Genomic DNA, 24,447 nt, shown 5'->3' with positions numbered 1-24,447 from the left:
TAATTGGAGCATCATGATTTTTCATTCAAACCCTTAGTTTGACTTGCCATTAAGGACTTGCTGGTCCTAAAAAACTACTACAAACGGTACAAACAAACCATTCACAGACTTGACATAAATGGCAATTTCAAAAAATGTATAAGACAGTTAGCATGTTTTAATTTCTGCATAAATTCCACCGTAACTAATTGTATTAGAACTGCTGAGAGTGAAATTCCGAACAACACACCTCCAACATTTGTCTTGCGAATGTACGATGAAAAGAAATCGCCGTATTTGTCTTTTTCTTCCAGCCAAGACCACTTAAATTTGTTTTTTATCGTCTTCTAACAACTGAAGTTGTGACCACGCTCAATAATGACGATGCCCGCCATTATTTTAACACAAATTTGATCGCAAACTCTTCAGATTTGTTTGTGAAAGTTTAGCGTGGGTCCGCCATTTTTGGTCTCTAGCAGGGGTTGACATAGCCCAGAAATTTGCACTGGCCCACAGGGCCAGTAGTTTTTGAAACTTACTGGCCCTGCCTGAAAGTTACTGGCCCGACACCGCGCATAGCGGGACCCGCCGCTTCGCAGGTGCTTGCAACTTTAGGGGGGTCCGGGGGCATGCCCCCCCGGAAACTTTTAATATGGTGCAATTTGGTGCATTCTGGTGACATCACTTATTTCTACACTTTTCAATGACTGAAAATAGACCATATCAAACTTAAATCTGCTCTAGTCTGTTTCAGATGTTTTGAAGAGAGCACTGCAGTGTAGTAGGTAACACTAGTTCAGAAGTTTTCATGGTGCTTTTAACGGCAAATATCGCAATAAATCATAAACCTTAAATGTGTTAAAACAATCTAATGGCAGCTTGAACCATTTAACGAATCAAATAAATCCCTTAATGCATTTGACCAATCGGATGGACGCCTTCACATTGTTGACCAATCAGATGGAGCCCTGTTATGTTAGATGTTTGTAACCTATGTCAACGTGGGTCATTTGGAGTATAATTTTTAAACTGGGAATGGTTATTTGGTTATTTTGCTGTTTGTTTATATACCGCAAATTATATCGTTATCGCAATTTTAATCTCTGATATCGCATATCGCGAGTTTTCCTCATATTGTGCAGGTCTAACTGAGATCATTCAGCGAACTAGAAATACTTACTGCTTACAGTGTTGTAAAGAAAAACAAAATTAAGTAGTTTAACATTCTACTGCATTTGAGTCTGAGATTCAGGTATTTGGAGTTGCCTTTGATTCTTTGACATTCAGCTTAAAGCTTAGTGGATACAGTTTCATCTTCAATGCATTCATTAAATATCTTGCTGTCCATACTACTAATTATACCCACTACTCCATCCAACATATTCCTATCTATTCCTGCCATGTCTTCCACATCTCTGACATGCTTCAGTCTCTCTTCAGTGACGGTGTCGGATTTATAATCAAATGTAATAATAACCCACTGGCTTGTGCCTTCGTTGTTGCTTTTTAACATTGTTTTGTATTGAATTGTACGGAGCCCGTGTCCTGACATTAAGATATAAAAATATATCTTGTTCCCACAGATTAATATCTTGTTCCCACAGGTTATTATCTCGTTCGCACGAAATACTATTCCGTTCCCACAAGATACTATTCCGTTCCCACAAGATACTATTGCGTTCCCTCAAAATACTATTCCGTTCCCTCGAAATGATTAACTCGTGCGAACGCAATAATTATGTCGTTCGAACGCAATAATTAATCCGTTCGAACGCAATAATTATTCACGTCATAAGTCATTCACGCGGATATGCTCTCTGTACGCCGGCAAAAGCCGCTTTCAGCGGTAACTTCCGTGTCTCTGTGACCCATATTCGTTCAAAAAAGGAACATGAAAAACAAAAATGATCACTTTATTACCGTCTCAATGAATATAAGAAAAATATCAAAAGATTTATGATAACTAGGCTGCTTTGTCATACGATAGCTCCTGCTAGGCTACTACTAGCTCCGCCGCAGAGCTCTCTGATCATATATGCCGGCATTTGGGCAACTGGCTGGTCTGTTGTCAGACAGTTGATATTGTAGTTTAGGGTCGAATAGGAATAATAATATTCAGGACTTGTCTTTTATTAACTTTAGCAGTCAGTATCTTTACATTCGAAGGCTATTATGCTACATGCTAACTGACTAGCCGATCATTTCCTGTTATTAATTTACGTCATAGATTTACAGCAGATACCTTCACATTTCTGTCTGTGTGTGTCTCATTACATTGCATTGAAGACACGGAGGATGTTTAGAGAACAGATTTATTTATTTTAAAAAGCACAGAAGCATCCATCGTATTCACGTTCACATCATCATCTGGTACGCCTCAGTCATTTTGCTGCAAAAGCCGCTTCCTGCCGCTACTTCCGTGTCTCTGTGAGCATTCAATAGGGGTAAAAATAAAAGCAAGAATAGTCGATCTGTTATTTTCTCGATGAAAATCTGAAAAATATCATATTAAGCTGGATGCTTCGCCTAAAGCACTTACCTTTAGCTTGTAGCATAACAACAATAGCAGTACGTCCCGTTTCCCAGAGTGCTTTGCTGCCAATCACTAGCCAATCACCGTGTCCCTGTGACCAAGGTCTAACAACAAGACCAATAATTGGCCAGTATCTGCTGTAAATCTATGACGTAAATTAATAACAGGAAATGATCGGCTAGTCAGTTAGCATGTAGCATAATAGCCTTCGAATGTAAAGATACTGACTGCTAAAGTTAATAAAAGACAAGTCCTGAATATTATTATTCCTATTCGACCCTAAACTACAATATCAACTGTCTGACAACAGACCAGCCAGTTGCCCAAATGCCGGCATATATGATCAGAGAGCTCTGCGGCGGAGCTAGTAGTAGCCTAGCAGGAGCTATCGTATGACAAAGCAGCCTAGTTATCATAAATCTTTTGATATTTTTCCTATATTCATTGAGACGGTAATAAAGTGATCATTTTTGTTTTTCATGTTCCTTTTTTGAACGAATATGGGTCACAGAGACACGGAAGTTACCGCTGAAAGCGGCTTTTGCCGGCGTACAGAGAGCATATCCGCGTGAATGACTTATGACGTGAATAATTCTTGCGTTCGAACGGATTAATTATTGCGTTCGAACGACATAATTATTGCGTTCACACGAGTTAATCATTTCGAGGGAACGGAATAGTATTTTGAGGGAACGCAATAGTATCTTGTGGGAACGGAATAGTATCTTGTGGGAACGGAATAGTATTTCGTGCGAACGAGATAATAACCTGTGGGAACAAGATATTAATCTGTGGGAACAAGATATATTTTTATATCTTAATGTCAGGACACGGGCTCCGTAGAATTGTTACATTCAATAAAGTTTGAAAAAAAAAGTAGTGAGCGCGTGCCGCGTGGTGCTCGGCAGTGAAAGCCGCGCGCGCGCAGGCGGGAGAGAAGGAGAAGTGATCAAAGGTTTCCCATAGAAACTCTTGAAGTCTGAACACAGGACTAGCAGAAAAACTAAATTATAAAGACGAGGTAAATCTACACGTTTTCGCAAAATTTACTTTATTGAAAAAGGTGAAGAATATATAAACCGTTAGATATTTTAGTGGCCCGAGCGGACAAGTGAAAAGTAAAGTCTTGTGGTCCGCACTGCTCGAAAAATAGGACCGGGCCAGCGGACAAATGGCTATGTCGAGCCCTGTCTAGGGAATCCGTCACGCTGACCACGTGCTACAGACAGAGCCAATCAGAGCCGTCGACGCATCCGAAAGCAACTTAAAAGTCCCGTCATTGGTCAATTAGGCCGGGAAGACGAAGACAAGATAAAGTGATCCGCGGAGAAATATCGAAAATAAAGCTAAAATTCGCCGATTTCAGACAATTTTTTCATCCGGATTTGTCCAAGCGATTTGTCCGTAGAGATCAGGGGCCTCATTTATAAACGTTGCGTACGCACAAAAGAAGGCGAACGCCACTCTCTACGCAGTAGTTGATATTTATAAAAAGCAAACTTGACGGGAAAATGTGCGGTCCTTCACGCAAGCTCTGACCCAGGCGTACGCACAAAAAACGGGTGAAATGAGAAACGGCGACACCGTCGGCAGATGGAAGAAACACGTGAAAGTGAAAATGACAATACTGCCTCTCAGAAATTACATGAAGACTTCACAAAGCAAGTCTTACAATTAACAGCCTACACAAACACCCGTTTGATCGATCAGCAGTGAAACAAAAAAAATAATCAAACGAAAATTACAACAGAAATTCAAATTAACACTTATTTGCAGAAAGAAAAGTGAAATATGTTCTGCAATATTGGCATGTTGTGCAATTCATCCTCATAAATAATAGTTAACAGAACGAAATAATGTACAAAACTGATATTCTCGTCAGTGTGTCCGTCTGGCGGAGCAGATATAGGTGCGGGTGTGCGGACGGACGGACACACAGATGGATAGATGGATTAATTGTCCACTGGGGAAAGTTGTTTTCATATTAAAACATTTCTTCATAAGCTATGGAATTATGGTATTCATGCATATGCCTTTAGTTTGTTTTATTTTTGATAAAACAATGTATGGCGTATGTCTCAACCATTCAGAAAGCAACAAGAAATTACATTTGAGCTGAACAATTTCCCATCTCCACGTCGATTATTACCCACATCTGTAGCTTGTCAGATGTAATTAAATGGATGGAAATAAAATGCCCCATCACAATGCGTAATAACGCACAATAGCTGATCTTGCGCTCTTAGAAGATGTGGCAAATGGAAGAATTCGGAGTGAACGCATCTTTAGACAGCAAGAGGACTTGCTGGCAAACGAGGACGAGTGGCTTATGAGCCGGTTCCGACTTCCTCGAGCCGTCCTGTTGGACCTCTGCGGGCTTTTGGGCCCGGCGTTACCGAAGCACTCGGAGGAACCACGCGTGTCACCCGGTGCATCTGGCCCTCCGGTGCTCCCCCCCCCCCCGGTGGCAGACACACGCTGGCGATGCAGCGCCAGACGTTTTTTTGCGTCGACTTTGATGTCCGACCTTTTCTTTTTTATTTCGGCCACGGTCCGAAGTTGTGAGGCTACAGCATGTACAGCGTCTGCCACCGTTCGCCACTCAAGTGCCTTTTTGGCATTAGTAATGCCCACACTGTGCCCTCCAAACAACATTTTACTCCTATTTTTCACCTCGCCAACGATAACTTCTACTTCACATTGAGTGAAGTTACGTTTTTTTGATTTCCTCTCGGTGTTTGCCATGATCTCGCAAGACAGGAATATTAATTTGTGGGCGTTTCACGGACTATTTATGGGCAACTATGGGCGTGTCATGAAGCCGCAAAAGCTGCGCTGCATTTAGAATTGGTTGTGATTTATTAAGGGAAAGATGCGTAGGATGTGCGTGCGCACGGTTTTATAAATCCGAATATTTCTGTGCGTACGCACGTCGTATGTTTCATCCGTACGCCACTTCTGACGCAAATCCTACGCAAAGTTTTATAAATGAGGCCCCAGGTCTTTATTTCCCGGAAGGTGCGATCGGTTTGCTCAAAAACCCAGATTTACGGGAATATCCGGAAGACTTTCATCACTGCAAATAAGAGAGGGGGGAGGGGGCAAAGCCAGTTGTAGCACTTTTAGCACGTTTAATATGCATAAGAGTAACGACGAATGTAACCCGGGGAGTAGAGACGAGGCAGAGCTGCAGTGATGAGTGTGGGCATGGCAGCCAGACCAGCAGAAGAGTCTTTCTGAAGCACCCCTATGGTGGGTCTGTTATCCTTGTCTTCCGATTGACAAACACCTGCACCTGTGCAGGAGGAGGAGCAAAGGGGCAGGCAATACGAACAGACTTACACGGCCCAGGGCTAACCAATTGTTAGCATGTTTTTTTTCCTCTCGTCAGAATGAAAAAGCGGTTCTCAGAGCTGATCCCTGGTCAGATCATGAAAACTAAACTGTGGTGAGGGATGATGACGATGTAGGTCACTCTGTAACAAAATCCATGTCACCGGCGCTGAGTGTGCTCACTGGGATAATGGCATAATGTTGGAGCAAGACAAAACCAAAAGCACAGAAGATGCCCACCTCTCAATAAGAAATAGATGGACTTTTGAAGCAAACCTATTTGACAATGAAAGATGCCTGGCGGTTGATACCACTCATTTCCTCTGTAATGCTTTAAAGCGCTGCATTCAATATAAAAGCCACTGCAATCACAAGCGATACAGAGCCTCATATTAGTTGTGTTCGTCCTCGATCTGCTTGCCCTCCTCTTTGTAACTTTTTGTGAGGCCTTACACATCCACCAAATACTGCAGTTTGGTGATGGAGCCAAAGCCTTATCACAAAAATGTTTATCTGTTCTTGCAAACACACTGCCAACCTTTGTTAATGACCAATAAGGGTATGAAAAGGTCTGCTTAGGGCATCGCTTTCTCCTCACAAAACTGACCTATAACTAATCTACAACATGACATTGTTAGCTCACATGGATGGGAAATCTGACATGTCATTCTTGTTTGAATTCTGGGTTATTTGTTTTATTAGAAGCTGCAGGTTAATCACGTTAAATAATTACCAATAATTCAATATGTTTATAGATTCTGTAATTTTAGGTAAGGGTAAGATAGAAAAATAAAACCTGAACTAACATTTAGTTTACAAAGATTAACCGTTTGTTTTTCACATTTTTGGACACCATATTTCTGGAAATCACTTTCGTTCCTCTTGTTTATTTTTTTTTATTTTTAGTTTTTTTTAGATTTGTTTACAGACCCACTCTGATGAAAATTGTGTTTTTGTGTTTTTACACATGTTCTTGTTGCAATTTTTTAATATTTCTATTCTATTTCTAGTAATTAATCATTCAGATCATTGTAAATCAGGAGCAGACAAAACAGTGCCATTTGAAAAAGCTTGTAGGTGTGAGATAGTAGCTACAATCAGGTACTTTTAGGCTAAACTAGATCAAATATGATTTGAGTGGGACTTAAATAATTTGTCTGGTTTTGTTAAGAGAATGCATAGACAAAACTAAGAGTTGTAACTTTTACCATTGTTTTGACCAAACAGAGGGCTCAAGACGGGTTCTAGATTTAGCATTTATCCATTTTTAAATACAAATTTGAGCCATTTTCTTTAAACGATGAATCAAGACGTCTTCACTGCTGGCTCTTTGGATTTTTCTTTCTCTTTCTCCTTCATCCCCATGCCCCTCATCGATCGGATGCGGTCCCGCTTGATTGCTCAAGTGGGATTTTTGCATTTCGTTTCCTTGTGCATTGCTGCAGCAACCTCACTGAGTGGCATCTGTTCAATGATTCCATGATTGTGAAAAGCTAATGCCACTCTTGAAAGACAAGTGCCGTTAAGAATTCTGTCTATTTTCTCACTATCTCTTAATTTTTTTTAATCTCTTAAGTTTCTTTTGGATTCTGTAAGTGTGCATGACCGTGACGCTTTCCTCGAAGTCTTGGGTCAATGAAATGTATTTGTTTATCCTTGGTAATCTCTTTTGAGGTTGCCATCTTTTTTAACCTCCCTCTAATGAGATGCGTTGTAAGCTCATCAGACACATACTCCTTAGACTTTTCCGTTCCACCTGACGCACACTGGCACTGTTGTCTTCCCCTTTCCATTGCAGAAAAGAAGTAGAAATGTAAATGTGGAATCGATGTAAATGACTGAATGAACTGTTGATAGAGCAGATATTTGGAAGATGGCATCAGAGGCTGGTGCAGTCAGTTGTAAAAGCAGGATTCATTGGAGCGCAGGATTATCAGAATGTTGGCTTATTTAGTCTCTCATTAAACGCGTGTCATGGAAGTGCAACTGTGTCGAAGCAGCACAGTCGTTTGTTCAAAAGGGAGCACATCACTGACTCTCTCTACTTTGCCCTCCACTTTTACTGCGCCACATTTTCTTTTAATTAACACCTTTCATCACCTTTGTCCTTTTTTTTTTTCAAAGCTACTTAAAGTCAATTTTTCTTCTATCCCATCTCTAGGTTAGCTGCTTCATTAGAGAAGTGTTCTGTCTAGTGTCCTTAGTGCAAGCATGTTTGGCTGTCTTTCTCTCCTCCTTTTTTATATATTGCTCAAGTCTTCTGGGAGAGTCCTAACTCTCTGGTTAACTCCCATTTCCATGGTAACTGAAGCAGAAATCTAGAGGTCCAGACAGACGTGACCCAGAGCTACTCAGCTGGAAAGGCACAAATTGTGCATCATCATCGTTGCTGGTGTTATGGGCTGGTATGTAGGAAACCGTTGGATGTTGTGGTGGTTGAAGGTCATCCCTGGGTGGGCGCCATCAGCACTGTAATTCCTACTTCCACAGTCGGTCAGGGTTATTATCTCCACTAAATTTTTAACAGGGTTTAAGAACTTAACGTGGCGTGCAGCATTAAAGTGGCCATTTATTCCTACTTTTAGTTTCACTACTTTTCTTGTCCCAACAGTGGCCATCGAGTTTGAAATGAATCTGTTTGTCAAAAATGTGCTTGGACAAGACGGCTGAGACAGACTTCAGGAAAAGCTCTCCACATTGGACTTCTATCGAGATGCAGGCTGACTCTGAACCATGTGAAGCTGGGGTTTCTGATGGTTCTACACAAAATAAAACAAGCAATATCAAAAGCCGTTCCTGGAATATACATCAATTATTCAGTATTTTTTAAGACCAACGAACCAATTCCTGAGCTTTGTGGTGGTTAAAATCTACTCGTCTGTTCATGAAACATAGATCTTAATGAAAAAACCTCTACTGGAAGTCATGATACCAAATGGATTTTACATTTACAATAAAAAGAATTAACAACCTAGTTTTCTAACCAGCAGCATAGGGATGTAATATAAACATAAGGAGGTTTAAAATAAATGTTGACATGTTTGAAAATTGGGATGGCCTTTTGGGCTTTTTTGGGGAGATTCCTAAATGGGAGAGCTTGATTTACATTGACTGATTGAATCCTCCTGTCTGTATGCTGGCCTCCCAAAGGTATGTCGATTTGGTTGGGGGTTGATCCACCTCTCACCCCCAATCCAATTCCCTGGATACTTGTTTAGCACCCTGGCATTTCCCCCACTCTTTCTAAAGCTCCTCATAACATCCACAGTCTGTCCACCTGCTCGCTGCGAGCAGCCTTCCACTACAAACCCTACAAAGGGACTCTGGATTGTCTAACAAGGATTAAATCCTTAACTGTCCAGATTTCGAGTGGGCACAACATTAAAAGGAAAAATGTTAAAAAACGGAAGAGCAGCAAGCAGACTTTTGTAGCATTAAAGCTCATCATCTCCAGTGAACTGAGAGGTAGCCTTTGAATAAAGTTTAGCTCCATAAAAGATTTGCTGGATTATTCCAAACAACTGAAGAAACAGACATACGGCTAGATGCTGAATTCTGATTTGACCAACCAAGAAATAACAAACTCAAGGACCAAGCCTTAACTATCAGGTGGTCTTAAAGCCACAGCTTTTAAAAAGGTTGGCACTGGAGCGCAGCTGAGCTGGGATAAGCAAACGCCCAGCATGACATCTGGAAGAGCTGTCAGTCAGGACAAATGGTGAGCTAAAAAATGCACACCTCTTCAATTCTCCCCTACGTGTGATATTTGTTTGTAGTTTTAGAATTTGAAAAAATATACCTCAACTTTATTCTGACCTTTTTTCATCACCCCATGCATTTTGTACACCAACATGTTTGTTTTCCTCTATTTTTAATTTAACCAATTCTTTATTTGTATTTTTTTGTAACGCTTTTCCATTCCTGCATTTTCAGCATGATATGTTGAAACTGTGACATACGAGTGAAGTTGATAATGGCTCATCATGTAAAGGATAATTATAAAGCACTAATTATATCTTGTTTCATAATGCCCTACTAAAATGAATGTCATTTAGCTGCTCTTAATGTGCTTGCAGAGCGGCCTACTTTCTGCACAGCTGACAGGAATGCAAAAAAGCCTACCTTGCCTGGAGAAACATAGCTGTGACATTTTGTGGCTCCATGGAATTAGTCTTTGGGATGTTTGGTTGTTCTAAGAATTTTCATTTGTGGGAACTGATGTGCATCGTACATTATGTGCCCCCATGATCGTTTTTTTTTTTTCTTCATTAATTGTGAAATAGGTATTAATTGTTAATGTCAGGATGTTGCACACATAGGAACTTATCAGCATTTGTTAGGGCAATGAAGACCCACTGTAGGAAATTTCAGGGAGTCATTAGTTTGCAGATTTCTTTCTTGTGTATGCTATTTAGTGTTTTGGTTTCGGTTAAATGAGAAAATAAAAGGATTCGCCCTTCACTTTGTTTTAAAGATCAATTTCAAAAAGATATAAACATATGTATTGCTGTCTAATATGGAACTGAACATACTTTTTCATTGTTGAGACAACGCAAGATAACAGGAAGGAAGGGAGGTTTTTACTTCCTGTGCCTCTATTTGTTTATTTCATCTTTTATCTCCGGGAAAGCATTTCATCCCGCTCAATCTCCTCCCTCAGTGGGAATTTATGGGACCTGCCCAGGAAGGCATGCAGAACATTTCTGCAGCGATGTGATACTGGATTGTGGGGTGGTAGATAATCGGCATGGTGAGCCATGGTGTAACAGATAGCTTTTTAACGATTTTTGGGTGCGTTTGTGTGCTTTCTCAGTCCCTTTGGGTGTTGACAGAGACAGATAGGAATCACATTCAGGTTTTATGTTACCAACTTTGTCACTTTCTCTGCATGTCTCTGAATCTCAGATTAGATCAACAAAAATGTATATATTTGATCTTGTTTACCCTGCAAAATATATCCCTTAAACACATTTTTTTCCTGCAACTTCCTGAGCGTGGATAAAGTAAGAAATGTTTGACTTTTTTTTTAGATGCTTCAGCCTTTTAAGAAGCTGCAACTACTCATAAATATGTTTAAAATAGTAATGATCACATTTGAAAAATACATAATTTTTAGAATTTTGATTTTTTTTTTTATAATTAATGTTTCTTTACTGGCACTAAACCAATTAAATCATAAATAAAGGTATTACCGGTATTAGTTCACATTTTTTGAGGCAAAATGTAGACACAAGAAAAAATAGTTTAAATGCAGGTGCCTACAAATTCTTTTTTTCTTTTTCCTCTATTTTGTTATTAAGCGTATGGTTTTGTTTTTCATGTGTTGTTAAATATAGCTATGTACCTTTAAATGGTTTGTAATCTTGAACTGGAGGACTCTGGAAGGACCAGAGGAGGCTTCTTCATTAATGTTGTGTTAGGACTGATTTCCATTCATCCTTGCTTCGATGCACTGCACACGTCATTTGTGCATTTTTGGTTTTGTTGCTCAATGTTGATTGCTTCATCATTATTAAGGCTCATTTTAATGATCATTTTATAGTGTTTGTAACTGTAATTACCGGGATAATATCCCTGCCATGAGATGCACCCACTCATTTGTGAGTGTCTGTCAGAAGCTAATGCATGCAGAGAGTCAGCTGCTTATGCTGATTAGTTTTTGCGGCTGAAATGATTTTATATGTGTGAGAGATCGCATTGTAAAGATTTGGCAGTCTAGACATAATTGCCAATTTTTTTGTTTCATCACCTTAGTTTATTAAAATTGTATTAGCTACAACACTAAAACTGCTAATAACACATTCTTTTTGTTTTTGTTTGTTTTTTTACTTTGGCCCTGGCATGAAAGCTGTAACAATGAATCAAGCTGTAAGTAGCTCTGAGTAAGACGAATTATAGGACAAATAGTAGATCTCCAGCTTTTCTAGAGCCTACTCGCATCACAATGTTTGTGACATCCACTTATTGCACCGGAGTACGTATAAACTGTGCCTGAGCTCAAATGGTAAAGGATTGCTTTGAGTGTAGGGCGGACTAACAAGCTTCAACCCACGGTTGCATTTTTGCCACAGTTTGATTCAGATATGTGTTCTGACTATTCCCTCGGATGCTTCACTATTAAAGCATTTGTATGCACTATAAGACGCAGAGGTTTGTGGTTTGGCACACTCACACTGTCAAATGCAAACTTTGTTCTTCTGAGCTTAGCGTCAGCACCTTGTAAAAGATAAAAAAAAAAAAATTCATCAACACTCAAAGATTCAACAGTTGGTGAGGTAGAGCTGAAAGGAAAAACCAACATTACAGCCATGCAGACCAGAAACCACATCATAAAATATGCATTAAAAAGAGCAATGAAAACATTCATGAATATCAAGTCCAGTTAAAATTCTATCAAAGTGTGTGAGTGTGTCAAAGTCCTTCTTTTTTTCTCTTGTTTACTCTCATTTCTGTGATGCTCTTCCCTCCATATCAGGCACCATCTACAGCATTACACAGTGTACCTCAGATCTACTTTATCTTAACCACTGCATCAATGGCCGACCCTTTCAGAGAGAACAATTTAGTGCCATAAGAGTCTTTGAATGCATGTCTTTGGAAAAAAAAACCAAACCACAAATAGGATCTCTCATATGTCTCAAGTACTTATAACATAAGAGTTCTGAAAGGCTTACAGAGGTATCTGCTGTGGACACGCACTATAAGACAACTGTCACTCTCTGATTGCTTTCCTAGACTCAAACAGAGTGTTGATGCATTCTGTGAGCTCACCTAGGATGCTCACACTGAGCAACACCAATGGAACAAATATTCCTACTCATAACCTCCTTTCAAGTGTTATTGTGTATTTACAAATATTCTTCTGCACATTTCCTCACCAGTTTGAGCTGAACAGTCATCTTTGTACGAGTCTGACACAGCCGTGGAGGAGAAAGGAAACAACCTGCTGTTTATCGAGTCGTTGTTCGGCTAAACCAGGGGTCGGCAACCTTTTTTACTCAAAGAGCCATTTGGGACCGCCCCTAATAAAAAAGAAAGCACCCGGAGCCACAACCCGTTTTGATATCATTATATATATTATGCATGTATATATTATTCAAAGGTGCTCATTACGTCGATCGCGATCGACATGAGTGTAGATTGCGGGCCAGAAAAGATTTAAAAAAAAAAAAAAAAAAGTACTTCTTTAAAATCCACCAGCCAATCAAAATCCTCACTGAGAAGTACGGGACTTGATTGACATGTAGATTGGCCAATCGGACATCGTCTGAAGCAGACGTCGCTGCAAATGCACATTGTGTTCTTTGACGGATGATACCGCGGCCGCGTGTGGGAGGAGCTACTGGTTCTGGTCTGATCGCTGCATGGAGCGATGTGTTTATCAATGCATGGTAGACACGGAGAATGTGGAGAGATCAGGTTTATTGTTTTGAAGAGTTCTACTTGGTAATCATGTTTCCATGTTTGAGTTCATAAAATCATCCCAGGGAAAGTCTCTGCTTCAACTCCCGCAGTGAAAGCTGCATCTAAATCTGACGCCCGTGTTTGCATCTCTCTGACAGAGTTTGAAGCCAAAGCCCCTCCTCCGCCTCTTTACCTGCTTTTCCTCTCTACCTGTTCACATCCTCTGCAGCTGAGATTTGTTTCCCCCACGCTCCTCAGTGTGTCCTACACAGAGAGCGCAAAATACGATAGTCGGTGTAGGATGCAGGTTATAGCAGGGATAGAGCGGGTTAAGCAAATGAATGAAAGAAGGCGCTCCGCTGAAGAAATATTCAATAGTGTACACATTTTATTATTAGTCTGAACTATCTTTTATTTAGAAAAATCTTTTATTTTATCAGTCCAGTATGAAAAAAAAAACCATCAACAAAAGCTATGTTGGGCGGTTTTTGGCTGGGTCTGGCGGTTTTCAGATGACTTTTGGGCTGGAAAACTGTGACTCTATCTGGCAACACTGGCGCGAACTCTCAGTCTGTCATCAGCGAGGTGGTCTCTGCTTTGCGGTACGTCAAGTTCCCGGCAGAAGATCGGAGTGTTTATTGAAGCCGCCCCGCGTGTCTCCTCCTGCTATCAGCTCTGCAGGTCTCGCCCGATAAATACGAGCTCATTACGAAGCTGTTTTTTACGTGGCACTCGCTTCGTGCGGAGCCATCAGCGTCTCTGAAATGCCATGAAAAATGAACAAACTAAAATAAAATTTAAATATTATAAAATACTCATTATTTTCCAAAGTCACAGGGAGCCACAACAGAAGGATGAAAGAGCCACATGTGGCTCCGGAGCCATGGGTTGCCGACCCCTGGGCTAAACCATGTTGTATTACTACACACATTACTGAATGGATTTCCAATGCAGTTTTGTTTTTAGACAAATCAGAACTTTTGAGGAATGTATTTCTCTTTATTCACCAAATAAGTTTTCCAACTGAGTAATTTTCCTGTAATTTATTAACTACACCATATTCCCTGACATGTAATTTGGCTTTTGAAACTGAACACTTCCAGTACATCAGGTTTTGGAATTTAACTCTATCATATATTGCTACACTTTGTTGTTCCTTGTGTTACATAGCCAGACATACAACTTATAACAAATGTATGCTGATGGTGTATGCTCTTTGCATACCAGTTAAAATTAAAAAAACAAAAACACTATTTAATTGACATCAATGGTCTTTAAACTTACATTCATTGCTGTTCATAGATCATGCTGCAGGCACTGCTGGAGAGATGATGTGAGACACTGATTTAGACCAATTGTCACTGAGGCTGAGCTGGATAAACTCTGTGTTATTGGTTATATTTTTGTCCTGGAATCAAACAAGAGTGCAAGCAGCTGCAGACAGCTACCCAACATTGTCTCTGTGTTCCAAGGCCAAACAGCTGATGGTGACTGTCTCTTTGTAGGTGATTCCGCAAAATGAGACGTTTAAATGAGACAGCCAGTGACGGTGATGGACGTAGTCTTTGTTTAGAGCTTATCTGTGGTTTAAAAAAAAACAGAATTCAAGATGTTCTCTAATTTCATTTTCGTGAAAACAGTTTCTTCAAAATCCAGATTCTTCATTTGGATTCAAAACAATGAACCAGGATTATTAATACTAAACTAGTCTTTAAAGGGAAAGCTGCAGCCTACTATTTTTTGCTTTTATTAACTGAAGGGTTGTCTCTTTTCATAAAGCTCCAAGAAAGCTGCTACATGCTTTAATGAATAAAAGAAATTCAGGAGCACACTGCTACTGATTGAAAATGGATGATGAGAAACACCAACACTTAAACTGGAGGTATCTAGAGGATTTTAACTCTTTATAAGCACTAAAGCAGGGGTGTCAAAGTCATTTTCACCAAGGTGCCACATCAGCATAGTGGCTGTCCTCAAAGGGCCAGATATAACTTAGGCTACGTTCACACTGCAGGGCTTAATGCTCAATTCGGATTTTTTGAAAAAATCCGAATTGTTTGCTAGACCGTTCACATTTCCAAGTAAATCCGAACCTTTGTCATCTCCAGTGTGACCGTGACACGACCCAAACGAGACCCGCATGCGCAGAAGCCAGAAGAATACTCAACGGTGAACGACGTCACTTGTTTGCGGAGCAGATGTCAACAACAGTGTTGTCAAAAGCGGAGCTCTTTTTGTAATATTACATTTATTTTCACGAAGGAGCAGCACAATTACAATCTTCTCATTTTAAGAAGGCAATGGAGTCGGGATCGTCTGTACCCACTGTTGTGGAATGGAAATGTGTATGTGTTGGAGCCGCTCGCCCGCGTGTGTGCAAGCGCGTGCCGCGATAGAGAATAGGGGGGGGGGGGCAGTGTGTGCGCGCATTCATGTTTTGTGTTACGGAGGACGGTAATAAAAGAAGGTTTCCCCCAAAATAAATGCTATGGACTCTTTATTAACCCGTTCTGGAGAATCTAAGGATCAGAACAGGGAGGAGGAGGAGGAGGATCGCCTCGGGTCCCCCGCGCTTGAGCTCGGTCAAAGGGGAGAAAGAAAAAAAAGTTATCGCGGGAAAGGTTCAACACCACGCTCTGCCATTTAGCTGGAAATTTTTTCAAAAACCGCCCAGAGTAATAAGAGCCCTGGAGTTTGGCCTGAAAAGAGCGATCAGCCCAAATATTAATCCAATCGGGGATCTCGCTTCCCTTCCACTGACTGATCTCAGCAGCATCGTCCACCATGGTTGATGTTTACGTTCTCGTTCCCGCCTACTTCAACGCAAAATGATGACGTTTGTTGCGTGTCGATGACGTACAGTTCGGAATCAAGTCGCCTGGCCGGTCAGACGGCGGTCGCAATTGAAAAGAACGGCTACAATTCGGAATCAGGACGGCAAACCCAAGTGGCCTGGGTCGCAATTGAAAAGATCGGATCTGTGTCATTCAGACTGTCATGAAAAGATCGGAATTGGGCCGCTTAGGGGCAAAAAATTCGGAATTGGGTCGTTTCAGCCTGCAGTGTGAACGTAGCCTTATACATGTAACTAAATGTAATGAAAAATAAATGTAACTACTCCTTAATGTTAAATAACTTATTTATTTATTTATTTAAACATTTTAAAGTGAGAATTCCAGTTGCATAGAAAACATATGTTTGCTTGTTACTTTAGCATAAATCCTTTTACATTTGATTCTGTCAGGTTAGGTTATATTGACAGTGTTTAAGTACTAATGTACAGTTGCCCAATCCGATATTTCAAGTCCGATTCCCACTAGATAGGACTAAATACACACCAATTTTTTTTTATGTTAAGAAATTAAAACTCTTGTGCTCTTGCGGGCCACATAAAATGACATGGAGGGCCACATTTGGCCCCTGGGCCTTGAGTTTGACACGTGCACTAAAGCATTGTACCAAGTCTTGTCTTTGAGATCTTTTCTTCACAAAGGCAGAGTCCAGTTTTTCAAAGTTTGGCAGTGATTCTTCTCTCTGGAGCCTAAATGCTTGATTGAAGAGCACAATTATCTTATTTATCAGGTGAACCAAGATAAATATTTATCGCCGCTCGTTCTTGTTTGACTTTGTCTGATAAGGTTCTACACTTTGCAAAGTGAGGGTAAATGGGAACAAAAATCAGAGCAAGTAGAAAGAACGGATGTCTTGGGTTTTCCATGGTCATGTTAGTTTTTTTTAGCAAAAGAGAGATGTACAGTGTAGGGTTGGGCGATGTCCCCTAAATTGGCCGTTGACGATGTTTGCTGTCAACCATCGGGATGGACTATGACATCGTCGGGGGGGGGCTATTTTTACATTTTTCGTTCTTATACAACTGCTATTCGTTATTTTACTTTTTTTTATTTTATTTCCCAACTAATGACTAATCCGCAATGATCCAGTATAAACTGAGGGAAGTGACTTTAACAAAAAAAGTAACAAACAAAATAGAAAAGAAGTAGTCCGCTCCCGCACTTCACTAGTGAAGTGGACCGGCGGAGCGCGGACTTACAGCATTGTGTTTGATGGGAAGGGAGGGGGGGTGCTTTGTTACATGAGCGGTGTGTGTGGAAGATTTAAGACTGTGATCCGTCCCGCACCTCTAGGGGTACGAGGCTACGAGCTACCGAACTCAGAACCGGGTCTAAAAGTGTGTCTGAGCACAGCTCGGATCGTCAGCAAACACACAGGGGTTTGAGCTTCAAAGCAGAAATGTTGATCAGTCCTTATAAAACAGTCAAACAATGACGTGGATTTGTGTTTCCAGTTGTGTCCCGACTAAATAAAGGCTGATGTTATTCCCACATGTTTACGTGCAGCGCCACCCAAAGCTAATGTTGTTAGCCCGTGTTAGCATACTGCTAATCCTGGCTTCTTTCCGGCTCCGTCCAGAAAAAGCACTGACCACACGGATTAAAATTCAAATGACGAGCGAACAGGTGTTTCATAATAACCGTAACATTATTAAAAGCACGTTTAGAAGATCGTCTCGTATATTACCGAGCTGACATGTCAATGTATATAGCCGCTCGGCGCTGTTTAACATAGTTTTGTATTGAATTGTTACTTTCAATAAAGTTTGAAAAAAAAAGCCGCTCGGCGGAATTTTCCCCCCTTCCGGTTTTCAAACCCTACTGCGCATGTGCGAATGATTTATTCCGAATGAAAGTGTGACCTTAGTGTACGTTTTTATATTCTGAAAACATTTTTCTGGGCCCATGTACACGGTTGGATTCTAATCCGACCATTGATCCCATCAACAATTTTGTACATGTAACCGCGGCTTATGGTGTCGACTCGCAACGTGGCAGGGGCGTGGCATCACAATGGTGTCTCTCCATCGGGATGTCAGTCACCCATCACGATGGACGATAATATCGTCCATCGGCACAACCCTAGTTCAGTGGAGTATCTCTGCATCATTACATCCTCCTGCTTCAGTTGCCTTATAAAACCTTTCTTTCAATCCATGTTTTAAGGTTTGTTAGATAATATTCCAGCTAAAAAGGTTATATCCTGCGACAGTCAACCGCAGATTCCTCAGTGATTTTACAAATCAATGCTAGTAAGTTGTAGATATAAATGTGTTTACAGAGTTTTATTCTGGGTTAGTTTGAACATCTACCTTTATCTGCAGCAAGCCGGGACAAGAATTATAAATCATTTTCCCAAATAAAAGGCTTTTGTTTGGAGTGAGATCAAATATAACATTTCGTCTCCTTTCTTAATCTTGCCTTGTCTGTTGTTTCTACAGTTCGCTACCTGCTGAGGAGCAACGTGAGTCCAGACCTCTGCAATGAAGACGGTCTCACCGCACTGCATCAGGTGGGATTTTAATCATGGATTTGTCTCACTATCTTCCTTGGACTGCTCAGTGTTGAGGTTGAATACCACCATTTGATTATGAAGCATATTTTGTTTTTTTTTAATGGTAAAATAGTTTTTTTGGTCTAACTTAACAGATCCCATCTTACTTTTTGAAATATTAATAACAATTGTCCTGATGAGTTTACTAAGACCATAATTAGAAGTTGTGAGCACTGCAGATGTTTTCTTCCTCCTAATAATGGTTTGTAATTGTGAGGAAATTAGTTTTGCACTCAGCTATGTTGATCATTGGTATGGAGAAAATGATTTGAGGGAGGCAGATTGACTCAAAATTAATTGTTGGTTTGAAAATCGTGAACTTGCATCTCTCAATCCTTTTCCACCTGAAATCCCTGCAATGTGCATTTTAAACAGAGCCTCGCTGCAGATGTCATTCAGTCGACCTTTAGAAAAATCTCCCTCCTTTTTCTCATTTTTCATCATTCCACTCACCTTAGGTCTGGAAAGAGTTTTTTTTTTTTTTTTTTACTCAAATGGCACTCCTGTCTTTCTGGTATCCCATTCAACATGACCCTCAATGGATTCTTCAAAAACAGAATCCCGAAAGAGCAGCTCTCTGTCTACAGATGTTTATAACAGATACTGCGGAAAAGGCTGAATGGATTTATTTCTCTACGCTTAATAAAAAATGTTCTCCTTTGGGGTTTTTCTTGGGGCTCATTTATGACACTTTCTGTTCTCTCAGTCTCTCTTAGAGGTTTTTTTTATGGATGCACCTCTTTCTTTCTTCTTCTGTCTTTTATATTTTCCATTTTGCCTCAGGTAACAGTGTCCATTTCCTCTCATCTCCTCAGCCGTCGAGCATCTAACATTTAGGCTCCTGCTGGGAGGCAGTGCAGAAAACAGAAGGAGACTAAAATGAAGTCCCACCAGTCAACCCCTGGTGTGGCAGGCGTCTGCCTAAAGATCAGAATCGGTTTGCAGCTGCTTGTTGGTTCTGTTACACGGCTGTAGTTTTTTTCTCGCCATCTATTATCTGCGATTTTGCACCGGGAGCCGCCCTGGTATTACAACCATTAAGGCTGGCTTATGTCACTAAACACCGGACACCTTGAATACACAAGCGCATGTCAAACACAGCAAAAGCATGAGATAAGTGAGAAAAGCTGGTTTTCTCTAAATGAGATGTCGTGGGATGGCCTCTCCTTTCTGAAATGTGACTTTAATCAAAAGAGCTTCAGGGTCACTTTATGTAAGGAAACTAACACACACACACACACACACACACACACCCCTCACACACACACACATACACAAACGCATAAATTTCTTCTTTTTTATTTTGTCATTCTTGTCAGAAGAAGCACCTTGATTAAAGCATTTGAGATAAGGAAGTCTAACTTTGTTTATTTTAATCATTTTGAAGGCCCTTTTAGGTGGTGTGTGGAAGAATATTACTTGATTGAGAAATTCTAGAGATAATATAGTTAAATATATATAATATAGCCATTACATAATTATTTTAATGACTTCATGATGAGTTCATGGGAGTTTGCATGTTCTCCCCGTGCATGCGTGGGTTTTATCCAGGGACTCCAGCTTCCACCCATCGTCCAAAAACATGCTTCATAGGTGGATTGGTTAATCTAAATTGTCCCTAGGTGTTAGGGCTGCACGATATGAGGAAAACTCGCGATATGCGATATTTGAGATTAATATTGCGATAACGGTATAATTTGCGGTATATAAACAAATAAAATAATAATAACAAAATAACCAAAAACATCATTCCCATTTTATTGCAACAGTTTAAAAATTATACTCCAAATGACCCTCGATGACATAGGAGGCGAACATCTAACATAATAGGCCTCCATCCAATTGGTCAACAACGTGAAGGCTTCCATCCGATTGGTCAAATGCATAAAGGGATTAAGTTGATTGTTTAAATGCTTCAAGCTGCCATAAGTTTGTTTTAACACATTTAAGGTTTACGATTTATTGCGATTTTCGCTTTCTTTTGCGATATGCATATTGCACAGCTGGATATTGCGATAACGATAAATTTGCGGTATATTGTGCAGGCCTAATAGGTGTGAATGTGAGTGTGCGTGGGTGTGTGATTGTGGCCCGGCGAAAGACTGGCGACCTGTCCAGCCTTCGCCCACAAGTGGCCGGGATAGGCTCCGGCCCCGGGAACTAAGGGCTTAGAAGATGAATGAAAGAAAGAATTATGAACAAAAACCCTTACTTGAGTTTAAAAGGATTTTAAGATAAATGTGTTTATGTGGTGGCAGCTGACAATCTTTTCATTATTTCAAATACTTGATGTCCAAAAAACTGATTGATTGTTTTAGAGCAGCCCATGTCATATATCGATTATTATGGTATTGATAGAAAGTGTATATGAGTTTTTTTGAATTGCTCAGACAAATGTTCCCTCTGTTTTTTGATGTGCTTTTATTAAAGCACTCTGGAGCTGATATTTTATTTAATTTTTTATTTTTCCCCTTGTTTGTTCAAGATAATAAAAAACATCTCCCTTGCTGGTGTAAAAGTATTTGTTGGAAATCTGTTAGAATACAGAAAACTCCATAAAGGCCACTTGTAGCAGTGATTTGATCTTTAACAGCACCAAAATATTACAAGTTTAAATTAAAATGCCTCTAAAATGAGGCTTTCCACAGCAATTATTAGGTTAGATTAAAAAAATAGATTAATTAGATCAACTTAGTACAGGTCACAATCACTTGATTGCACAAAAAAGAAATCGCACGACAGCCCTACCGTTATAATTCAAGAAGTAAAGTTTCTTTACAACATCTGTCTGTGACATGAACAGCACAGACGTAAAAAGTACTGAAACATTGTTAAAATGTTATTGAATATTGTTTAAAAAAACTCCTAGTTCACTAACACCCTTATATTAATTATAATGCTTTAGTAATCTTTTTGAATGGGATGAGGCTAGAAGAAGACGATAAACTTTAAGTTTAACTCTCCCTAAAGCCCAGGACACAGAACTCCTCTGATGCCTCAGCTGTTTCTCAGACTCCATTTATCCTTTTGGCCTTTTGGTCCATCCCTAACAGCTAAATGTCAGATTCAGATCGCATCACTGTTGATAGGTTGCATTTGTTTGCCCAGCTCTGGGCAAATTTAAAGCCCAGTGAGGCTTTTATCTCTGGCAGTCTTAGCTGTGTTCTTATGCACCTGGCCCTGCTCTCACTCAACCAACTCTCCTGTATTTCACTTTTAGTATCTTCCCTGCCACTCAAAAACCTTCGCCCCATTTGTCAGATTTAAACGATTTATCGTCATTTATTTCAAATGGAAGTCATTTGAAACTCCAAATATCTGCCATATTTAATGCAGATCTTCAGTCTGAACTGCAGTCCTCTCAGCCCACTGATGGCTTCCAACAGAACAGCTGTTGTTTTCCAGCCTCACAAAGACACAGTCCCATGCTTATTGTATTTTGATGAACAGAAATGGGTTTCCCTGCTTTGTTTTTTGCTAGTTGTGTGTGTACATTTCTAGCCAAAAAGCTATGGTGTAATCCTAGTGTTTAACATCATGTTTTGTTTAGGAGCAGCTTAGACTTAATATTGGCTGATGTGCAGCTAAGTTATAGAAATAAAATCTACCACTACTCCAGTTCCAAACTCAAACAGTGGAACGATATTAGATGTTGCTGCAGCTTCAGCTCACCATGTAACATTCAGCTGTCCATTGATTGGTTTACACACCAATGATGACAGTAAAACCCTGGGGTTATGTGCACTAACCTGGTACAATCTATTCAAGCTCCAAAATGAATAGATTTTCAAGCTGTTGGGAGACTGCAGTAGAACAGCATTTCAGGACAGAAAAACTCTAGATTGATTCCATATAATTGAAAACATTTGATGTATATGATATCATGTGATACAAAAAGGATTCTCACAGTTTGCTGCAATTGATGCTTCCAGATTGTCAACACTACTAATACTGAGTATAGATACATTTGGAATTATTCCTTCAAACATGTGCTGGCAAACCTGAAACCTTTATTATGTCTCAGTGCGCTCCATCCTGACCATGGTGTTGCATTAGATCAGTGTTTTTCAACCGGTTATTAGCCACGGCACACTTTATCCTTGACAAAAATCCTGCGGCACACCAGCATCCAAAAATTGAAAAAAGGAGAAACTCTACAGTCTGTATTGATGTACAGTCCCTTTGCAATCCCACATGCATTTTTGTGATAATTGTGGCAGAAAAAGCTGGAAGTTGCAGCTGTTTTTTCTAAAAGATGTAACAAAAGTTAAGTTAGTTTTCCGTAACAATTTTCAACTAAATAATTTGAAATTTTACCCTGGTAGTTGTTTTATCCCCTTCAGTTTATTAACATGCAATTTGATTTAACCTCACAAAAAAACAAATATATTCTTCTTGTATTCATTTTTTTATATTTATTTCAATGTTAGTGCAGAGGCAATTGTAATTTTTTGAACAATTGTATGATCACAATATGTTTGATACATTTTACACAAAAAGACCAACATTATACTTAGGTTTTCTGTAGCTACACTAAAAGTAAACATGTTGAAGTATTATTAGTTTTCCTCTTGTCTTAATCAAAGATAAAGTCTTTGAAAACTTTAACAAAAATATTTTATTTCTTTTTTGATAATTCAATTGTTTCAATTTAGTTAAATTGTGTCTGTTGGCCACTTCCCCTCAATCCTGCTTCTTGTTTTTACTTCTTTAGTTTAACATAAAATAATCCAGACCTTATTAGAAAAGTGTTTCAGTTAGAAAGATGACTTGGACTAAACTCTGGGATGTTTGGCTGTTAATAAACACAAACCTTGAAGGAATACTAAACTGTTTATCTCTGATTTCATCAAGAAGATTTAAAAACTGTTTGTGTGGTTTGTTGTGGTTTCAAGACGTTTAACAGAGAAGACTCATTGTACGCTGAGACGCTGTCACTTTGACTCTATGCATTATGGGAGATGTAGTGCGAAAACTGCAGCAGAAGGCAGACAGACTCGCGTCTCTGGAACTGACAGAATTTACGAGCTAAATCGGAACAAGGAAGTGAAGACTTTAACCACTTCTGATTGGTCAGACTGATGACGTGTGATTAAGTCTCCAGGAACGATTGGTGGAGACAGTTAAAGGGGCGGGACTTTTCTGAAAACAGAGCTAAAGCTGCAGCTAAATCACGGTACCGACATTCTTATCAAAGTGTCTGTAATAGAATCAAATAAACAGAAAGAAAAAAGTATTTTATGATCTTTCATATTCCTAACTACTCAGTGTTTTATCAGGGCCTGTTAGGATGAACACAGAGCTGATATCCTGGATATGGTAAATGTTTTAGATCAGTGAATGGGTAGTTTCCCACGGCACACCTGACCATCTCTCACTGGTTGAAAAACACTGCATTAGATCACGCACAGAAAAACATTTAGTTCACATGTGTTTTGTAGGCTTGGAGAAAATATTCCACCATGTCCCCTGGGATATTTTATAGAGGTTTTCTAGTTGTAAAGGATGATCCATCCCAGTCCAAACAGAGGAGGAGCTTGGTTCTCATAACTGCAATCAAGACAGACTGGTTTCTGATCAGAGTTGGAGCTTTGTCAGGGTTGCTCAATCTTTGAGCTGCAAAAATGCCAAGGGGTGTAAGGTTGATGGTGTCTTAACTTTGTCCTTTCTGCTTTTTCAAGCCATGATCATCAGATCTCTTGAAAAAGAAATGTCCCTCCCCTCCAAGTTAAAGACAAGTCAACAACCCCAGGTGGAGAAGTTTAAGCATCTGATGTTCTTTTCACAAGTGA

The 24,447-nt window shown here is 39.8% G+C and overlaps 1 protein-coding gene across 1 annotated transcript in view; it reads left to right on the top strand.

The window, feature by feature from the left end:
• The window catches only part of ppp1r16b (protein phosphatase 1, regulatory subunit 16B), a 92,741-nt gene that overhangs the window by 46,755 nt on the left and 21,539 nt on the right, over positions 1-24,447 (top strand). Inside the window, exon 3 of the mRNA XM_004068771.5 lies at positions 18,543-18,613. Within this exon, the coding sequence (XP_004068819.1) occupies positions 18,543-18,613 (71 nt within the window). The remainder of the gene's footprint in view (positions 1-18,542; positions 18,614-24,447) is intronic.

This window comes from Oryzias latipes, chromosome 5 (genome assembly GCF_053564925.1).
Source record: "Oryzias latipes strain Hd-rR chromosome 5, Olatipes_Hd-rR_3.1".
In the NCBI taxonomy this organism is placed as follows: domain Eukaryota; kingdom Metazoa; phylum Chordata; class Actinopteri; order Beloniformes; family Adrianichthyidae; genus Oryzias; species Oryzias latipes.
This window is presented reverse-complemented; position numbering and strand designations above follow the sequence as displayed.